The sequence below is a fragment of the Hyla sarda genome, chromosome 1 (genome assembly GCF_029499605.1).
Source record: "Hyla sarda isolate aHylSar1 chromosome 1, aHylSar1.hap1, whole genome shotgun sequence".
In the NCBI taxonomy this organism is placed as follows: Eukaryota; Metazoa; Chordata; class Amphibia; order Anura; family Hylidae; genus Hyla; species Hyla sarda.
Window position 1 is genome coordinate 373,399,392 of NC_079189.1, and position 16,484 is coordinate 373,415,875.

At 40.7% G+C, this 16,484-nt stretch overlaps 1 protein-coding gene across 2 annotated transcripts in view; it reads right to left on the reverse strand.

Annotated features, from left to right (window-relative positions):
- Positions 1-13,694: 13,694 nt before the first annotated feature.
- Positions 13,695-16,484, reverse strand: part of LOC130275528 (guanine nucleotide-binding protein G(q) subunit alpha) — a 108,965-nt gene continuing 106,175 nt past the window's right edge. For both annotated transcript variants that reach the window (XM_056523589.1, XM_056523591.1), the window contains exons 6-7: positions 16,245-16,398; positions 13,695-14,368 (exon numbers count right to left, since the gene is read on the reverse strand). In XM_056523589.1, the coding sequence (XP_056379564.1) occupies positions 14,178-14,368; positions 16,245-16,398 (345 nt within the window). In that variant the 3' untranslated portion in view covers positions 13,695-14,177. The remainder of the gene's footprint in view (positions 14,369-16,244; positions 16,399-16,484) is intronic.

Genomic DNA, 16,484 nt, shown 5'->3' on the forward strand with positions numbered 1-16,484 from the left:
ACTCCTTCCTTGAGTGACCATTTGTCTGGAGGTCGCAAATCCGCCTCTAAGAAGCGTCATTTGACATGTGCTGATTGCGGCACCCCACTACCGGATGCCTATGAGTATAATAGGTGTCCTGGGTGTCGTCCACCTGCTAACCCTGCGGAGCCCACTGTCCATGACATGTTTGTATGGATGAAAGAGTTTATGGGCAATTCTATCTCAGAAATAAAGAATTCGCTAGCTCCCAAAAGGCCTATAACCTCATCTAGCCCTTCTTCGGTTGTGGAAGACCCCGCCATGTCAGTGGGAGATCAGTCGGAGCTATCTGTAGAAGAAGTAGTCTCTCAACCACTTTTTCCAGTAGAGAAAATTCAGAGATTACTTAGATCCATCCGGTCAGGGGACCAGGATGTTGATCAGGGGGAAACCTCAAGATCCACCGCTAGGGAACCTTGGGTTTTCAAGGTGGATGATACCCTCAGGAAAATAATGAAAACTGAATGGAAACATCCGGACAAGCCGGCAGTTCTCACCCGGAGGTTCAGACTCATGTACCCATTGACGGAAGCTGAATTAGATTCCTGGGTTCCTCCACCTAAAGTCAACATGGCGGTCAATAGACTGTCTAGGAGGGTCCTTGTTCCAGCGGACGATGGAAGTAACCTTCAGGATCACCTTGAAAGGAAGGTGGACTCATTATTGAGGCGCAGTTACACTGCAGCTTCAGCTTCTGCTACTGCGGCTATCACTTCTAACGAAGTTGCTGAATTCGTGAAGGATAGAGTTCTTCGGATCCAGTCAGAGATTGAGGGAAATGTTGCCAGGGAAGATATCCTGGACAGTTTTAAAACATTGCTACTAGGAGTGGACTTTCTCTGTGAATCGACCCAACAGCACCTCAAGCTTGCGGCCAAGTCTATGGGACTTTCTTCGGCTAGTAGGTGCCCCTTATGGTTACGCCCTTGGATGGCGGACAATACCTCCAAATTTAATCTCTGTCGTATGCCTCTTGAGCCCAATTGGCTTTTTGGGTCCGAATTAGACCGCATCATGGAGGGATATGCGGAAAGAAAAGGAAAATCCTTATCTGTCCAATCCTTTCGGGGTAAGGACAGAGCCAGGGGAGGGAGGTACCAGGGCTCTTCCAGATCCCAAAATCGCCAGTCCAACCAGAAGCGTGGAGGGGGCCGGGGCCGTGGTAAAGATCGCAAAGCTATGACTCTTCTATAGAACCCACCAACATTTCCCCTCTCCCTTCCCTTCTATGTCAGGTAGAGAAGTCATCTACCGATCCCCCTCCGGTAGGAGGTCGTTTAAGTTTATTTCTTCCAGCTTGGATGAAAGAAATCCAAGATCCCTGGGTACTAGATGTTAGGGTGGGTTCACACTACGTTTTGTCCCATACGGGAGCGCATACGGCAGGTGGGAGCTAAAAGCTTGCGCTCCCGTATGTTACCGTATGCGCTCCCGTATGTCATTCATTTCAATGAGCCGACCGGAGTGAAACGTTCGGTCCGGTCGGCTCATTTTTGCGCCGTATGCGCTTTTTCAACCGGACCTAAAACCGTGGTCAACCACGGTTTTAGGTCCGGTTGTAAAAGCGCATACGGCGCAAAAATGAGCCGACCGGACCGAACGTTTCACTCCGGTCGGCTCATTGAAATGAATGACATACGGGAGCGCATACGGTTACATACGGGAGCGCAAGCTTTTAGCTCCCTCCTGCCGTATGCGCTCCCGTATGGGACAAAACGTAGTGTGAACCCAGCCTTATCCAGTCAGGTTACAAAATAGAGTTTATGTCCCTTCCTCCAAGAAAATTTGTGTTAACAAAACTACTCCCTCAGCCAAAGCAGGCTATTCTAGAGAACTCTGTTCTCCAATACATAAAAAAGCAGGCTTTGGAAGACGTTCCCCCCGATCAAAGGGGTTCAGGGGTATACTCCCCGATTTTTCTGGTGCCGAAACCGTCGGGCGACTGGCGTATGATCATAGATCTGCACTATTTGAACCGGTTCATAAGGAAAAGAAGGTTCAGGATGGAGACCATTCTCTCTGTCATCAGCATTCTGGCCCCTCTAGATCTTATGATTACTATCGACCTGAAGGATGCTTACCTTCATGTTCCTATTTTTCCTGCCCACAGGAAATTCTTGAGGGTTGCTGTCTCCATAAGAGGTGTGGTAAGGCATTTCCAGTTTGCAGTTTTGCCCTTCGGCATCACTTCTGCTCCCCACACCTTCACAAAGGTCGTGGCTCCGGTAGTCTCTGCCCTCAGACTAAGAGGTCTAGAGATTATACCTTACCTAGACGACTGGCTTCTAAAGGCCGCTACTCTAGATGTGCTACAATCCCATCTTCATCTGGCTCTAGATTTTCTCCAGCGTCTGGGCTGGATTATAAATTGGGAAAAATCCTAAATAATCCCTTCCACCTCCAGAAAGTTTCTGGGCTTCGTTCTCAACTCGTCTCAGATGACTTTGTCCCTCACTACAGAAAGAAGAGAACGGGTCATAAGAGCCGCCGAGTTTCTAATGGTCCCTCGCAGGGTATCCATCAGAACTCTGATGAAGATGTTGGGTCACATGTCAGCATCTGCAGAGGCAGTTCCCTGGGCCCTTTGGCATCTACGACCTCTACAAGATCAGGTCTTGACTGTCTGGAACCACAACCCCAGAGGGTTGGACAGAAAGTGCACCCTGTCGCCCGAAGTCCGAGCATCCCTCAGATGGTGGAGGGATCTGACAGATGGGAAGTCCTTGATTCAACCTCGTTGGATCACTTTGACAACGGACGCCTCCCTTCTGGGCTGGGGAGCCCACCTGGACGAGATTCCGGTACAAGGTACCTGGACCCCTCAGAAGAGACTTCTCTCCTCCAACATGAGAGAACTGAGGGCAGTTCGTCTAGCTCTCCTCCACTTCGTGCCTCTTGTTTTAGGGAAGGCGGTAAGAGTCCGGTCAGACACCACCACTGTAGTGGCTTACATAAACAGACAGGGTGGCACAAAGTCCCAAGTGCTCCTCAAGGAGACTGGACTGATCCTCTCTTGGGCAGAGCTCAATCTAACCCACCTTTCTGCAATCCACATCAAGGGGGATCTCAATATAGTGGCAGATCGTCTAAGTCGCGGGCTTCCGGTCCAAGGAGAATGGTCCTTGAACGAAGACATCTTCAAGAAGATAACCCTAAGGTGGGGTATGCCAGAGATAGATCTCATGGCAACTCGTCTGAACGCCAAGGTGAACAAGTTTTGCTCTCTTTACAGAGAGGACAATCCAGTGGCGATAGACGCTCTGTCCATTCCATGGAGGTTCAGGCTGGCCTACATATTCCCTCCACTTTCCACGATACCGAAGGTATTGATGAAAGTCAGGCAAGACCAGACCTCAGTGATTGCCATCATACCATTCTGGCCCAAGAGGTCCTGGTTCACCCAACTCATGAGGATGAGTCAGGGGTGTTATTGGAGGCTTCCCCACGTGCAGAACCTTGTGTTTCACAACACAGGCTCCTGCCTAGATCTGAGGAGACTCAATCTGACAGCCTGGAGATTGACAGGACCCTACTAAGTAGTGGGCTTCCTGCGGAGGTCTTGAGAACCATTGCACACTCTAGAGCAGAGACTACAAATAAGGTCTATTCCAGGATAAAGAAGATTTTCCTTCAATGGTGTGCTACGAAAGAGGTAGTAACCTCAGATCCTCCTCTTTCTGCAATACTACGGTTTCTTCAGGATGGCCTTGACAAGGGTCTTAGCCCATCCACTCTAAAAGGTACAAGTCTCAGCACTCTCTGTCTTTTTAGGCAGGTCCTTATCACAAGAATCTCTAATCAAAAGATTCCTTAAGGGAGCTGAAAGACTTAAACCTACAGTTCTCAGACCCATTCCCAGATGGGATTTGCCTACCGTTCTTAAGGGGTTATGCTCTCATCCCTTTGAACCGCTAGAAGAAGTCGACTTTAGGTATTTGTCCCTTAAAGTCACCTTCTTATTGACCATAACCTCAGCCAAAAGGGTTGGCAAGCTTCAGGCCCTTGAGTCTTATACATTGTTTCTCCAGGACAGAGTCCTGTTGAGATATTTACCCACCTTTGTTCCTAAGGTTCCGACGTTTTCCAACACCAACCAGGTCATATCCCTTCCAGTTCTGTGTCCTAATCCAGCCTCTCACGAGGAAGTTGCTGACCACACTCTGGACATCTCAAGAATTCTCAGAGTCTACATCTCCAGAACTGAAGAATTTAGAAGATCGGAGCACCTTCTTGTTTCCTTTTCAGGGAAGAACAAAGGTCTTAAAGCCTCTAAACCCTCTCTGAGTAGATGGCTTAAGGAGGCAATCCGGGAGGCCTATGTAGCCCAGGACTTAACTCCTCCTGCCTTTGTTACTGCCCATTCTACTAGGGCAGTCTCTACTTCCTTTGCAGAAAGGAAAGCTGTTCCTCTAGAACAAATCTGTGCGGCTGCCTCCTGGGGCACCCATAATACGTTTAATAGTCATTACAGGGTTAATGCCAAACGATCAGAAGAGTTGGCCTTTGGGCAATTAATCCCAAGTGCCACTCTGCCGTAGTCCCTCCCTATTTGTGTTGTTACTTGCTAAGTCCCCACTTGTGCTGCTGGTTAGGACGTAAGGGAAGCGTTAATTTTTAACGCAAATTTGTTTTCCCTTAGTCCTAACAGCAGCACACAAATTTCCCGCCCGTATATTTTTGTTTGTTACTTGTTATAAAGCAATGTGGCCTAAGGGAGGAGGCCTTATATGGGGTACTAATTAAATGTTTAATTACTTAGGCGGAATTAAAAATTCCACCGTCCTGCCAGCTTCACAGGGGCAGAACACCCCCCACTTGTGCTGCTGTTAGGACTAAGGGAAAACAAATTTACGTTAAAAATTAACGCTTCTTTCTCCTCCAAACATGAAGAAATGTGCTTTTACCAAAAAGTTCTACTTTGGTTTCATCTGACCATATGACATTCTCCCAATACTCTTCTGGATCATCCAAATGCTCCCTAGCAAACTTCAGACGGGCCCAGACATACCCGGGTCCCAGCTCTCTACAAGTCATTCACTAGGTCCCCCCGAGGGGTTCTGGGATTTTTGCTCACTGTTCTTGTGATCATTTTGACACCACGGGGTGAGATCTTGCGTGGAGCCCCAGCTCAAGGGAGATTATCAGTGGTTTAGTATGTCTTCCATTTTCTAATAATTGCTCCCACAGTTGATTTCTTCACACCAAGCTGCTTGCCTATTGCAGATTCAGTCTTCCCAGCCTTGTGCAGGTCTACAATTTTGTTTCTGGTGTCCTTCGACAGCTCTATAGTCTTGGCCATAGTGGAGTTTGGAGTGGGACTGTTTGAGGTTGTGGACAGGTGTCTTTTATACTGATAAGTTCAAACAGCTGCCATTAATACAGGTAACGAGTGGAGGACAGTGGAGACTCTTAAAGAAGAAGTTACAGGTCTGTGAAAGCCCGAAATCTTGCTTGTTTGTAGGTGACCAAATACTTATTTTCCACCATAATTTGCAAATAAATTCTTTAAATATCAGTGATTTTATGGATTTTTTTTCCGCATTATTTCTCTCCCAGTTGAGGTATACATATGATGAAAATAACAGGCCTCTCATCTTTTTAAGTGGGAAAACTTGCACAATTGGTGGATGACTAAATACTTTTTTCCCCCCAATGTATGTGTGTTCGTATGTGTATATGTGCAGATATAGGTATATGCATATGTGCACAGGTATATAACTCACATCCTTTATTTCATCATATTGTTGCTTTTCATAGGATCAAGATTTTTCAATGAATATTATTACTTTTGTCCACATGTTAGTATTACTATATCATAACTATATTTTTACATAATCTTTCATGCAAGTGTGTCACCTATTCTATTCAGAGTGTCTCCCGTTATCATTTACACTGTTCATTTGTGCACTTTCACATTGTTTTGACCCCTTACCTCTCTGTGCATGCGACCCCAATACTTGCACATTACGCCGAATCGCATGGCGAGACTAGGTTGTGTTCTTGCTAAGAGTGCACATCCTGTTGATCACGTGACTGTGGGGTTGTTGTGTAGTCTCGCGAGACACGCAATTTAACCCGGACTCGCTTATTCAATAAAGCAAACCTGATTCCTTTGAATGAAGGGTAAACAAATGATACGCTATTGATAAGCCTGCGATGATTGGTCTAGTAGGAATGGTGTGGATGTGAGGATGTTTGAGATTGGCCGACAATGATGATATATAGTCACAGAAGACCAGGAGTCAGCCACTCCCCCTAAGAAAGCTCAACATAGGTCAACACATGTAGGGGTTCGGCACACTCTGTGGTAAGGCTTAATTTGGGATTGCAATAATCTGAAGTGACAGGAGCACTACAATTATTGAAATGGGATTATGCCCTATGAAGCTGCTGGACCAAATGTATGTAATCCCATAAAGGCATAGACATGTGTTAAAATATTAATAGATGTTATAGTCAGCACTATATGGGACTTGTTGTAAAATTTATTGTATAGATAGCGTACCTGGATTAGGTGGTAAAAGATGTGATGACTATGTCAACTGTATATCATTTGCTGATGACACTCAAATTCTGTACACTACTTGCAAACGGCACCAATATCTAAAGAGGAAAGATGTAATACTATGTGTTTCTTATATTAGGCAAGCATTAAATGTTGGAAACCCATTAGAAAATCAGAGCCATTGTCTTGGAGGAGGTTATTAAAATCCATCAACACAATAGCAACATTGGAGTATCTTCTATACATTTTTATTTGCACCACATCTTTTTAGGCAGTCATTTTGCCCAAGTATTATATATCCATAGATGTGATGTTACTTAAATTATTCAGCACCTAAAGGTCACATTTTGCGATTAGGTCAGACATGGCATTTCCTACAGGACGAGAAAACAGTTTAACATCAAGACTCAATTGTATAAAATTATGTAAAAATTTAAATTCATGACACACCAAAGGCATAATGCATCACTGTTTAATTTGATACTAAACAATAATTAAAATTAAAATAGTATAATTTCAACTTTTTAAGCCAAATTAACTAAAAAATTTGAAAAAAAAAAATATATATATATATATCAACAGATGCTTAATTATCAGTTTGAAAAGTTTACCACATTCCAACATCTGTCTTCTGTCTAGTTTAAGTTGTGGTGACATAATGTCCCAGAATAACATACTGAAAGCATAGAAAATCACGAAATACATACACAGAACAGTGTATGTGTCATAAAATTTACGTATACATTTATACACCCAGAAGCACAATTTGTGAATCTTTGGTTGGATGTATAATTAAAGAACATATTTTTGAAAAATACTGGTTGTATTAATAAAAAAGTAGGGTTGGAGACACCAGTCCTTAAAGTCAAAAACATCATACAATGCAAACCACTGAATTCAGTTTTATTAGGAGTGGTAAGATGCCATTAGTGATGCAATACCAGAGAAGGAAGGAAGAGCTTTAGTTGTGTACAAATGTACCACAGAAAGATAGTAATAATGAGCAAAGCCACGTCCTGCAGCCCTTACATTTCATTTCTCCACAATTTAACTCATACCAACCCCCCCCCCCCAAAAAAAAAAAAAAAAAATCATTCTACTAGCACATTTAGAGAAACATTAACTTTTTTTTTTTTTTTTAAACATTTTATGTTGCAGCTTTGTGCTAAAATACTAAAAAAAAAAAAATGTTTCCCCCATCATTCTGCACTCAATACTTCATAATGAGTATGTGAAAACTAAATTTCTAAATTTTTTGCTAGTTTGTTAAAAAAAAAGAAAAACTAAAATGGACGAGGACATGTATACAGAGCCTTTGCTATGACAATAAAACTTTATCTCTGGGGTCTCCCATTTCTCCAGATCATCTTTAAAGGGGTACTCCGGTGAAAACCTTTCTTTTAAATCAACTGGTGGCAGAAAGTTAAAGGAGAACTACGGGATTGAACATTTTATCCCCTAAGGATAGGGGATAAGTTTCAGATCGCTGGGGCCCCCCACGATCTCCCGTACGGGTCCGCGGCTGACACGCGCCCTCCATTTACTGCTATGGGAGAGCCGATGCGCTGCCTTCGGCAATTTCCGGCTCTCCCATAGCAGTGTATGGAGGGGGCGTGACAGCTGCTGCTTCGTGCGGTGGTCGACACGCCCTCTCTAACCAGGGAGCCGGGGCCCCGTACGGGAGATCGCAGGGGGCCCCAGCGGTCGGACCCCCTGCGAGCTGAAAATTATCCCCTATCCTTAAGATAGGGGATACATTTTTCAATCCCGTAGCTCTCCTTTAAACATATTTGTAAATTACTTCTATTAAAAAATCTTAATCCTTCTTGTATTTATTAGCTGCTGAATACTACAGAGGAAATTCTTTTCTTTTTGGAATGCTCTCTGATGACATCACGAGGAGTTTTCTCTGCTGACATTATAATAATGCTTTATTTATTGTTGTCCTTAGTGGGATTTGAACCCAAGTCCCCAGCACTGCAAGGCAGCAGTGCTAACCACTGAGCCACCATGCTGCCCTTTGCATACATCTGCTATGCATCTGCTATGCATGGTTGCTAAAATGGACAGAGATGTCAGCAGAGAGTACTGTGCTCGTGACGTTCCAAAAAGAAAGGAATTTCCTCTGTAGCATTCAGCAGCTAATAGGTACAGGAAGGATTAAGATTTTTTAATAGAAGTAATTTACAAATATGTTTAACTTTCTGCCACCAGTTGATTTAAAAGAAAAAATGTTTTCACCGGAGTACCCCTTTAAAATGCTTCTAAACCTTAATTTGAGTCATCTGTGGTAAATTCAGTTGATTGCAGATTATTTAGAAAGACACAGCCCTGTCTATACAAGGTCTCACAGCTGACAACATATCAAGGCAGAAGCCAAGCCATGTGGTAAAAAAAAAAAAAAGTCTGTACAAATCAGCCAGAATTGTGTAGAGGCACAGATCAAGAAAAGTGTACAAAAATAATTCTACCACATTAAAAGTTCCCAAGAGCACAGTGGCATCCATAATTGTTAAATGGAATATGTTTGGGACTACCAATACTCTTCATAGAGCTGGTTATCCCACCAAACTAAGATGTGACCAAGAACCCAATGGTCACTCTGGTTGAGCTAAAAAAAGATCCTTTGTGCAGATGGGAGAAACTTCTAGAAGGTCATCCATCAATGCATCTGGACCTTATGCAAGAGTGTCTAGAAATAAGCTTCTCTGCTCAGTAAAACACAGGTGAAAGCTGATCTGGATTTTGCAAAGAAGAACCTAAAAGACTCTATGATAAATTGGATTCTCAAAAAAGTAAACTTTTTGGCTTTAATTTTATGTCATGTCTGGAGGAAACCAGGCACTGTTCATTATATGCAATACTATCCCTACGGTGATGCATGGTGGTGGCAGCATCATGCTGTGGGAGTCTTTTTTTTATTGACTGGAACAGGGAGACTGGTCAGGGTTGAAATAAAGCCAAATAGAGCAAAGTACAGAGATATTTTTAATGAAAATCTGATAGGAGTGTGCTGGACCTCAGACTGGGCTGAATGCTAGACAATGGCCCAAAGCACAGAGATAACGGTCATTGAGCGGCTCAGCCAAAGCCCTTACTTGAACCCAATCATCTATGGAGAGACCTCAAAGTGGTTGCACACCAATGCCCTCCCCCCCATGAAACCTGACAGAGCTTAAGAGGATCTGCAGAGAAGAAAATTCTGAAATCCATGTGTGCAAACCTTGTGGCACCATAACCAAGATGATGAGCTGCAACTGCTGCCAAAATGTCCTTCTACTAAGGCTGCTTTCGCACTATAGAATTCTTCGTTTTAAAGATCTATTATAATGACCCGTTTTTACATTACCCGTTTTAACCTGTCATAGTCCGTTATTAATAACGGACGTTAGGCATGCATGCACTATTTCTCCAGTCAAAAAATAACGTCCGTTATTAATAACGGGCTATAACAGGTTAAAATGGGTAATGTAAAAATCCCATAGATTATAATGGGATTTTGTAACGGACGTTTAACGGACGTTTTTAATGGTTTTCTTAATGGGTCATTATAACGGAGCTTTAAAACAGCCTAAGTTAAAGCAGCCTGAGTACTAGACTAAAGGGTCTAAATACTTAAGTCAATGCAATTAATGTTTACATTTTAAATACATCTGTCAAGGTTTCTATAATTCTTCTTTCACTTTGTCATTATAGGATACTGAAAACAAAATGATGGGAAAATGGATGTCCTTTTATTTTAGCACAAGGCCACAAGAGAACAAAATATATATAAAAAATGGGTCTAAAGACTTTCCAAGTGCACTGTATATAAGTCACTCACTAAAGTGCTACAAGGAACAGCAATGCATTTATATGCGTCCCTTCCCCCACACATTATATTTGTCCTCAACACAGGTAATTTTTGTGTGTCAGGAGAACCTAAAAAATGGCACACCAAGAAAGCCTGAACTTAAACACATAGGCCCAGATTTATCCAACTGTGTAACAGAAACAGAAAAAAAAGCAGTTTTTTTCCACAGCAACCAATCACAGCTCAGCTTTCCCTTTACCAGAGCTCGTCTGATGAGCTGCGATTGGTTGCTGTGGAAAAATCCATCTATTTTTTTCTCTCACAGAGTTTGATAAATCAGGGCCACAGTTACCTACCCTCAGTACTGCAGTTGGTTATAAATGGTTATTAAAAAAAAGGCAAGTTCAATGTAATTTATTTCAAAAGCACACATTACAGTTTCCTTGTGCTAGTAATGCTCTAGGTTCCCATGCAGGACATTCAATGAAAAACACTCGATTTTGGCAAATGTTTAAGGAAAAAAAAAAAACTTTTTTTTGCCTACGATTTAGGTTTCAGGCACAAATATCTCATCTGGAGCTCTATAAGGCATAACTGTAAGATCTGGAAACACTGATACATTCTAAGTGGGGAAACCCTGTGCATTAAATATTTAGTTTTGTGCAAGAATGATTTACATAAATAATATAAAAGAAAAAAGAAATGGAAGAGGGGGGATTAAGGGAAAAAATTGCACTGGTATCTTTCCATTTTTGTTCGCTTTCTGGAAATCATTACAGGTCCAAGAACATCCAGAGAAATCAGTAAATTTTTTGCAATGATATATGCAGATAAAGCACTGCATGTAACAAATTTCAGCCTGCTCTAAGTAAGGGTCAGGTCATGTGATAGCAACTCCTTTCATTACGGCAGTGTCGCTATCTTCTCAAGAAAGGTAACTGTAGAGAAAATGGTGCATAGAAATAATCTGAAGATCCCCCCCCCCCCCCATCCCAAAACAAAAACTACTACTACTAAATCTTGTGAAGCTTCAGTGTCAATTTTCATTTCTGTCACAGCATCATTAAGAAATAAAATAAAACAAAAACATATATATTCATATTTTCACTGACAAGAAATTCAACATTGGTGACATTATATACATTTAAAGTGTAATAACACCTGGTAGAATATACTGTACGTATGTGACATACTTTGTTATGTTAATGAAATACTATTTGGAAAAGCAATAAGTGTGCAATTAGGACCATAAAAAGTTTGATTCAAAATAAAAATATAAAAAATTATATATATATATATATATATATATATATATATATATATATATATATTTCCATCCCCTCTCTCATGAGGATATTTATACCCCTTCAAAACTTCATGTCCATCCAATGGATTGTGACAAGCTTTTAAGTTTTCCAGGACTGAAAAGGTGTTGAACCCCCAAAACCGATGCCGATAGGCTAAATAAGTACCCATCACATTATGGAGCACAAAACCTGTGTAATTCATTCACATTCTGTACATTAATGGAGTCCTCAAAAAGAAAGCTCTTCAGTGTTGGCAATCAATGAACACTTTATCTTTTCTTTTTTTTTTTTTAGACATCCATTATTATACCCATTTTTAGTAATAGTTCAGATGACATTTGTTACTTGGGTACCAGAGTAATTATTTATAGACCATATTTAAATGGTGAGAAATAAAATATAAAATCCTGGCGGTGACAAACTAATAAAATGTACATTCTCCTTTAAAAAAAAAAAAAAATGAAACATAAGGAACCATATTTGAAATGTGAATAAGCTATAAGACATACAATACAATTACATAGATACATATTTATCAATACAGCACATTCAATTTGCCAAAAACTAATGGATTACAAAGCCAATATGATGCTGCCATATATATATATATAGAAATAGAGAGATGTATGTACAATGATTAGAGCATTAATAATTGCACTATACCTATAAACTGTTTTTTTCTTTACTATACTTGTTTAATTATACGTATATTCTTGGGAAGTAAAAAGAAAAAAATCATGGAGGGAATTTTTGGATGGAGAGTAGTAACATATATTCCATTTAACCCTTCCAGCATAAAAAAAAATGTACAAATGTGTCAAGACTGAATGGGTTAAATGTAAACATTCTGTATTCAGTGTTTTCGGTTTTGTTTTTTAAATTTTCAGCTCATCTCTGCATCCCTGAGGCAGTGGCTTCAGCATTCATGACCCTCTCTTCCACCCTCACATGCTGCATAGCAAGGAAACAAGTAGCACAGCTGAGCACCCCCTCCACTTGAACAGCTTGCAAAATCTCCACAAACTGTAAACTACAACAAAAAAAAAATGTAAAAAAAATTGCAAAGTTGTGCAAAGGATACTGTGGAAAGACATTCTGTGCATTTAATAATCATTAATTAAGGGACTAATACTTTGATTTCCTTTTTTTTCCTTTTTTAATCTTTCTCATAGAAATCACATAACAGCAGGTCTGAACATATAAAAAAAAAAGTTCTTGGATTACTTTACGTATATTTGTAACTGTTCTTTATAACATGAAGGTCAGCAAACGAGTGCACTTAAACCGTGTTGCAGGTTCTTCGAGGCTCACAGTAAGAGCTTCATTAAAACAAACAAAAAAATCCATATGGCACCTCACCTCAACATACAGGGTACCAAAAACATCTTTAAATACAAGGCTACCTGCGTAGGTAATGCATGCGTGGATTGTTTGGCAAGTATAATGAAATACTAGGAATTAAAATACCTACTGTATGAAGTGAAGTGGCTTATTTGGCAGGCATCAAATGCAGATGGAACCTAATCAGTCAGTTTTGGCATTTTAATTGTCTATGTACAGTACAAAAAAAATAAAATAAAAAAAAGCCAGATTTGGCAACTAGATACTGGTTTTGCACAAATTAAGTCAGCTCTATAATAATACCACTTTAAAAATTTAAGAACAAAATGTATCTGTATAGTTGACACACTGCAGTAAGTTGGGGGGAGAGTTTTAGTGTTCATGGGATTTAGGATGTGCAAGTAAAATAGGATAAATCCCTAATTGTTTAATTCCCATTTCCTTAAAATAGAAAAATGGCACGCTAAATTACCAGAATTCTCTCTTGGTTATTTTTGCATACATATCATTCATTTATCTGCCATTTTGCCTGTCAACTTATTATGTAGTTTAAGAGTGAACTCATGTACCTACTGCTTAATGAGTTCATTGAATCTTACCTTAAATTGACAAGAGACAGTACCAAAACCCAAATCTACTTTATACATGTCAATAATTTAAAAATCACAGTATCAATACTTTTTATCCTTCAAAAAAGTATATAAATTACCCAAAGATGATAGCTGGAATTTAAACATAATTAAAAAAAAAAAAAAGTTATGCCTAATTTTTTTTCTAGACTAAGCAGCTCAGAAAAGGATTCTTCAATGGGACACCTTATGGTAATTTTAAAGTTGAAAAGGTTAAAATACCCTCAAGATGGAGCCTAAGAGCATCATGCAGAACTCAACGCACCCTGCTCTGTCTTAAAAATTAAAAAGCAATAAAAATTAAACAGGCCCTTGTGAGTGCACGACTTACAATTCAAAACACAAGTCGTTTTCTTCTAGAAAATTGGTGCCGCAATGTTAGTGCAGCCGTTTGTTTTTCCTCTACATAGTTTAAATAAAATCATAATAATTACTACAAACTCTGCGATCATTCACAGAGTTTAGGACGGCAATAAATTAGTATTATGCAAATTGTTTCTTTTCTTCTCTGATAGATAATACAGTCCTTCTTGTATTTCTTCAATGGCCCAAAGGGGGATTGGGAAAACTAACAGGCACAGTTAGACCAGGTTGTATTCCTTCAGGTTCAGCTGTAAGATAGTGTCCTTGACAGCAGCAAAGACAAAGCGAATGTTCTCTGTATCTGTGGCGCAGGTGAAATGAGAATAGATTATTTTGTCACTGTCTGGATTCAAATCTACGAACATCTTTAAGATGAATTCTCTTGCTGCTTGTGCATCTCTTTGGGGTCCTTTAAATGGTAAAAAGAACAAAGAAAAATTAGGATTGGTGAAACCCACCAGTACAACCCAGCTAAAAGATTACCGCTGGTCACATAAACCTAACCAACTAGCATTTTTAGCATCACAAAATAATCACAATTAAGGTGTTTTATAAATATTTGAAATCTTTAGGCTGTGTCCACATGTTGAATTCTTACTGAAATTTTCACACATTCTGGCACTTTTTGCTGCAATTTACCAAAATTGTGGTAAAAATTACTACGATTGTGGAAATTACTGTAAAATGTGTCAAGTATGTCCATTTTTGCTAGGATGCTTGGGAAATTATACTAAATGAGAAAAATGCAGCAAAAAACAAAACAAAATGCAATATGTAAACACAGCCTCATGTGAGGTGTATAAGTAATACATATCCTGATCCTTTATAAATAGCAGCAGTATACAGATCTTGGTGGAAAGGGGTTTGGAATCTAGAAGGAGGGGATCTGGTAGGTAAAGATATCATCCTGTAGTTCACAGGAAGCCAGCTGACCTAGGACTGACATCCTCTGCCACCCATTAAGCATGGTACCTTTTTGAGAGTCAGACTGATGCATCTGTGTTGGAATAAAACAAATGGGGCTGATGGTTAGTGTCCATACTAAAGGCAAAAGTGCGTATTTAATGTCTGTAGGGGGTGTCGAGTAAAACCATTTGCTCTATGTAGTAGACCGTGATGTAAGAAGCTTTCAGCCAGGAACTGTCCCTTTCAGTTTTGTTTGAATCTCCCCAGAGAGGTAGGTTAGCTGTATACACACTAAGGCCCAGATTTATTAAACTGAGAATTTTTTTTAGTGATTTTCCCACAGCAACCAATCACAGCTCAGGTTTCACTTTACCAGAGCTCGTTAGCTGAGCTGTGATTGGCTGCTGTGGGGAAATCCCTTTTTTCTCTCACAGTTTGATAAATCTGTGATTGCCCCTTCACTTCAGTGTTCATTAGAGGTCTCAGAACCTGGATGACAATACTGGATAAGAAAAACTGGTGTCCATTTCTGCCGTGGCACCAAGTCTATGGGGAGGCACGGCCCTGGGACTGGTTTGAGTGGCATTGGGGCTGCTCTTTCAGTGGGTCATTCCCCCTGTGGGCACTGGTGTTGCGGCGGTGGTGGTCACCACCCAGTGCTACGCCATTTTATGCTAGGGACGTTAGGGACCCACTCTAAATAGGTGGCCTTGACGTGGCGAGTGGGCTTGTACCTTTTGATCAAAATGTATACTAAAAACCTGCTAGTTTTTGATTTTATGCTTATGTAGATCAAAATAGTGAATGTGCGACCATGTCTGTTTTCTCTACTTGAATTCACAGTTTATATTTATCCACATATGGGGCGGTATGAGGGCTAATTTTTTTCGCCGTAATCTGGAAGCGCTCTGCACAGTGTAACTGCGCATGCGCCGGTCCCTCACTACATCCGGAAGTACCTCTTTCTGAAGTCTCGCTACTCCCAACTTCAGGGTGTAGCGAAGGACCGAAGCATGTGCAGTTATAGTCTCCTGATGCGAGAGCTGGGTAAAATCGTCAGCGCAGACAGAGTGCTGCGCTCAGGGGGAAAATGAATATGCAAACAAGGGGGGCTGGCTAAGGCCCCTTTCTCCGGAACCCAAAGCAAGGCTGCCGGTGGGGACCTGCCTTTAGAGCGCAAATGAAGGCCAAAATTATGGAACATTAGTGGACGACAACTCGGCGGCAAGAAAACCTAAAAAAGTAAGTGACCCGTGTACGGACTCAGTTCACCCACACTATAACCCAGTATATTGGGTTTAGTGTGGGTGAAATGGCTGACAGTTTTCCTTTAAAAAAGCCGACTACTTGTCATGATAAGCTAATGAATTATCACTTACCATCATACTCCGGAAAATAATCAACTAGATGGGAGTACATTATTTTCTCCTCGAGGAGATCTTTCTTGTTTAGAAAGAGGATAACTGAAGAATTCTGGAACCAAGGATATGTGATAATCGTCCTAAATAGTGCTTTGCTCTCTTCCATCCGGTTCTAGAAGAACAAGTTAAAAAACATATTAAGAATACCAAGGTGCAGTACATGCCCTAGGTGTCTGATTTTAGTAAGTCATTTTCTGG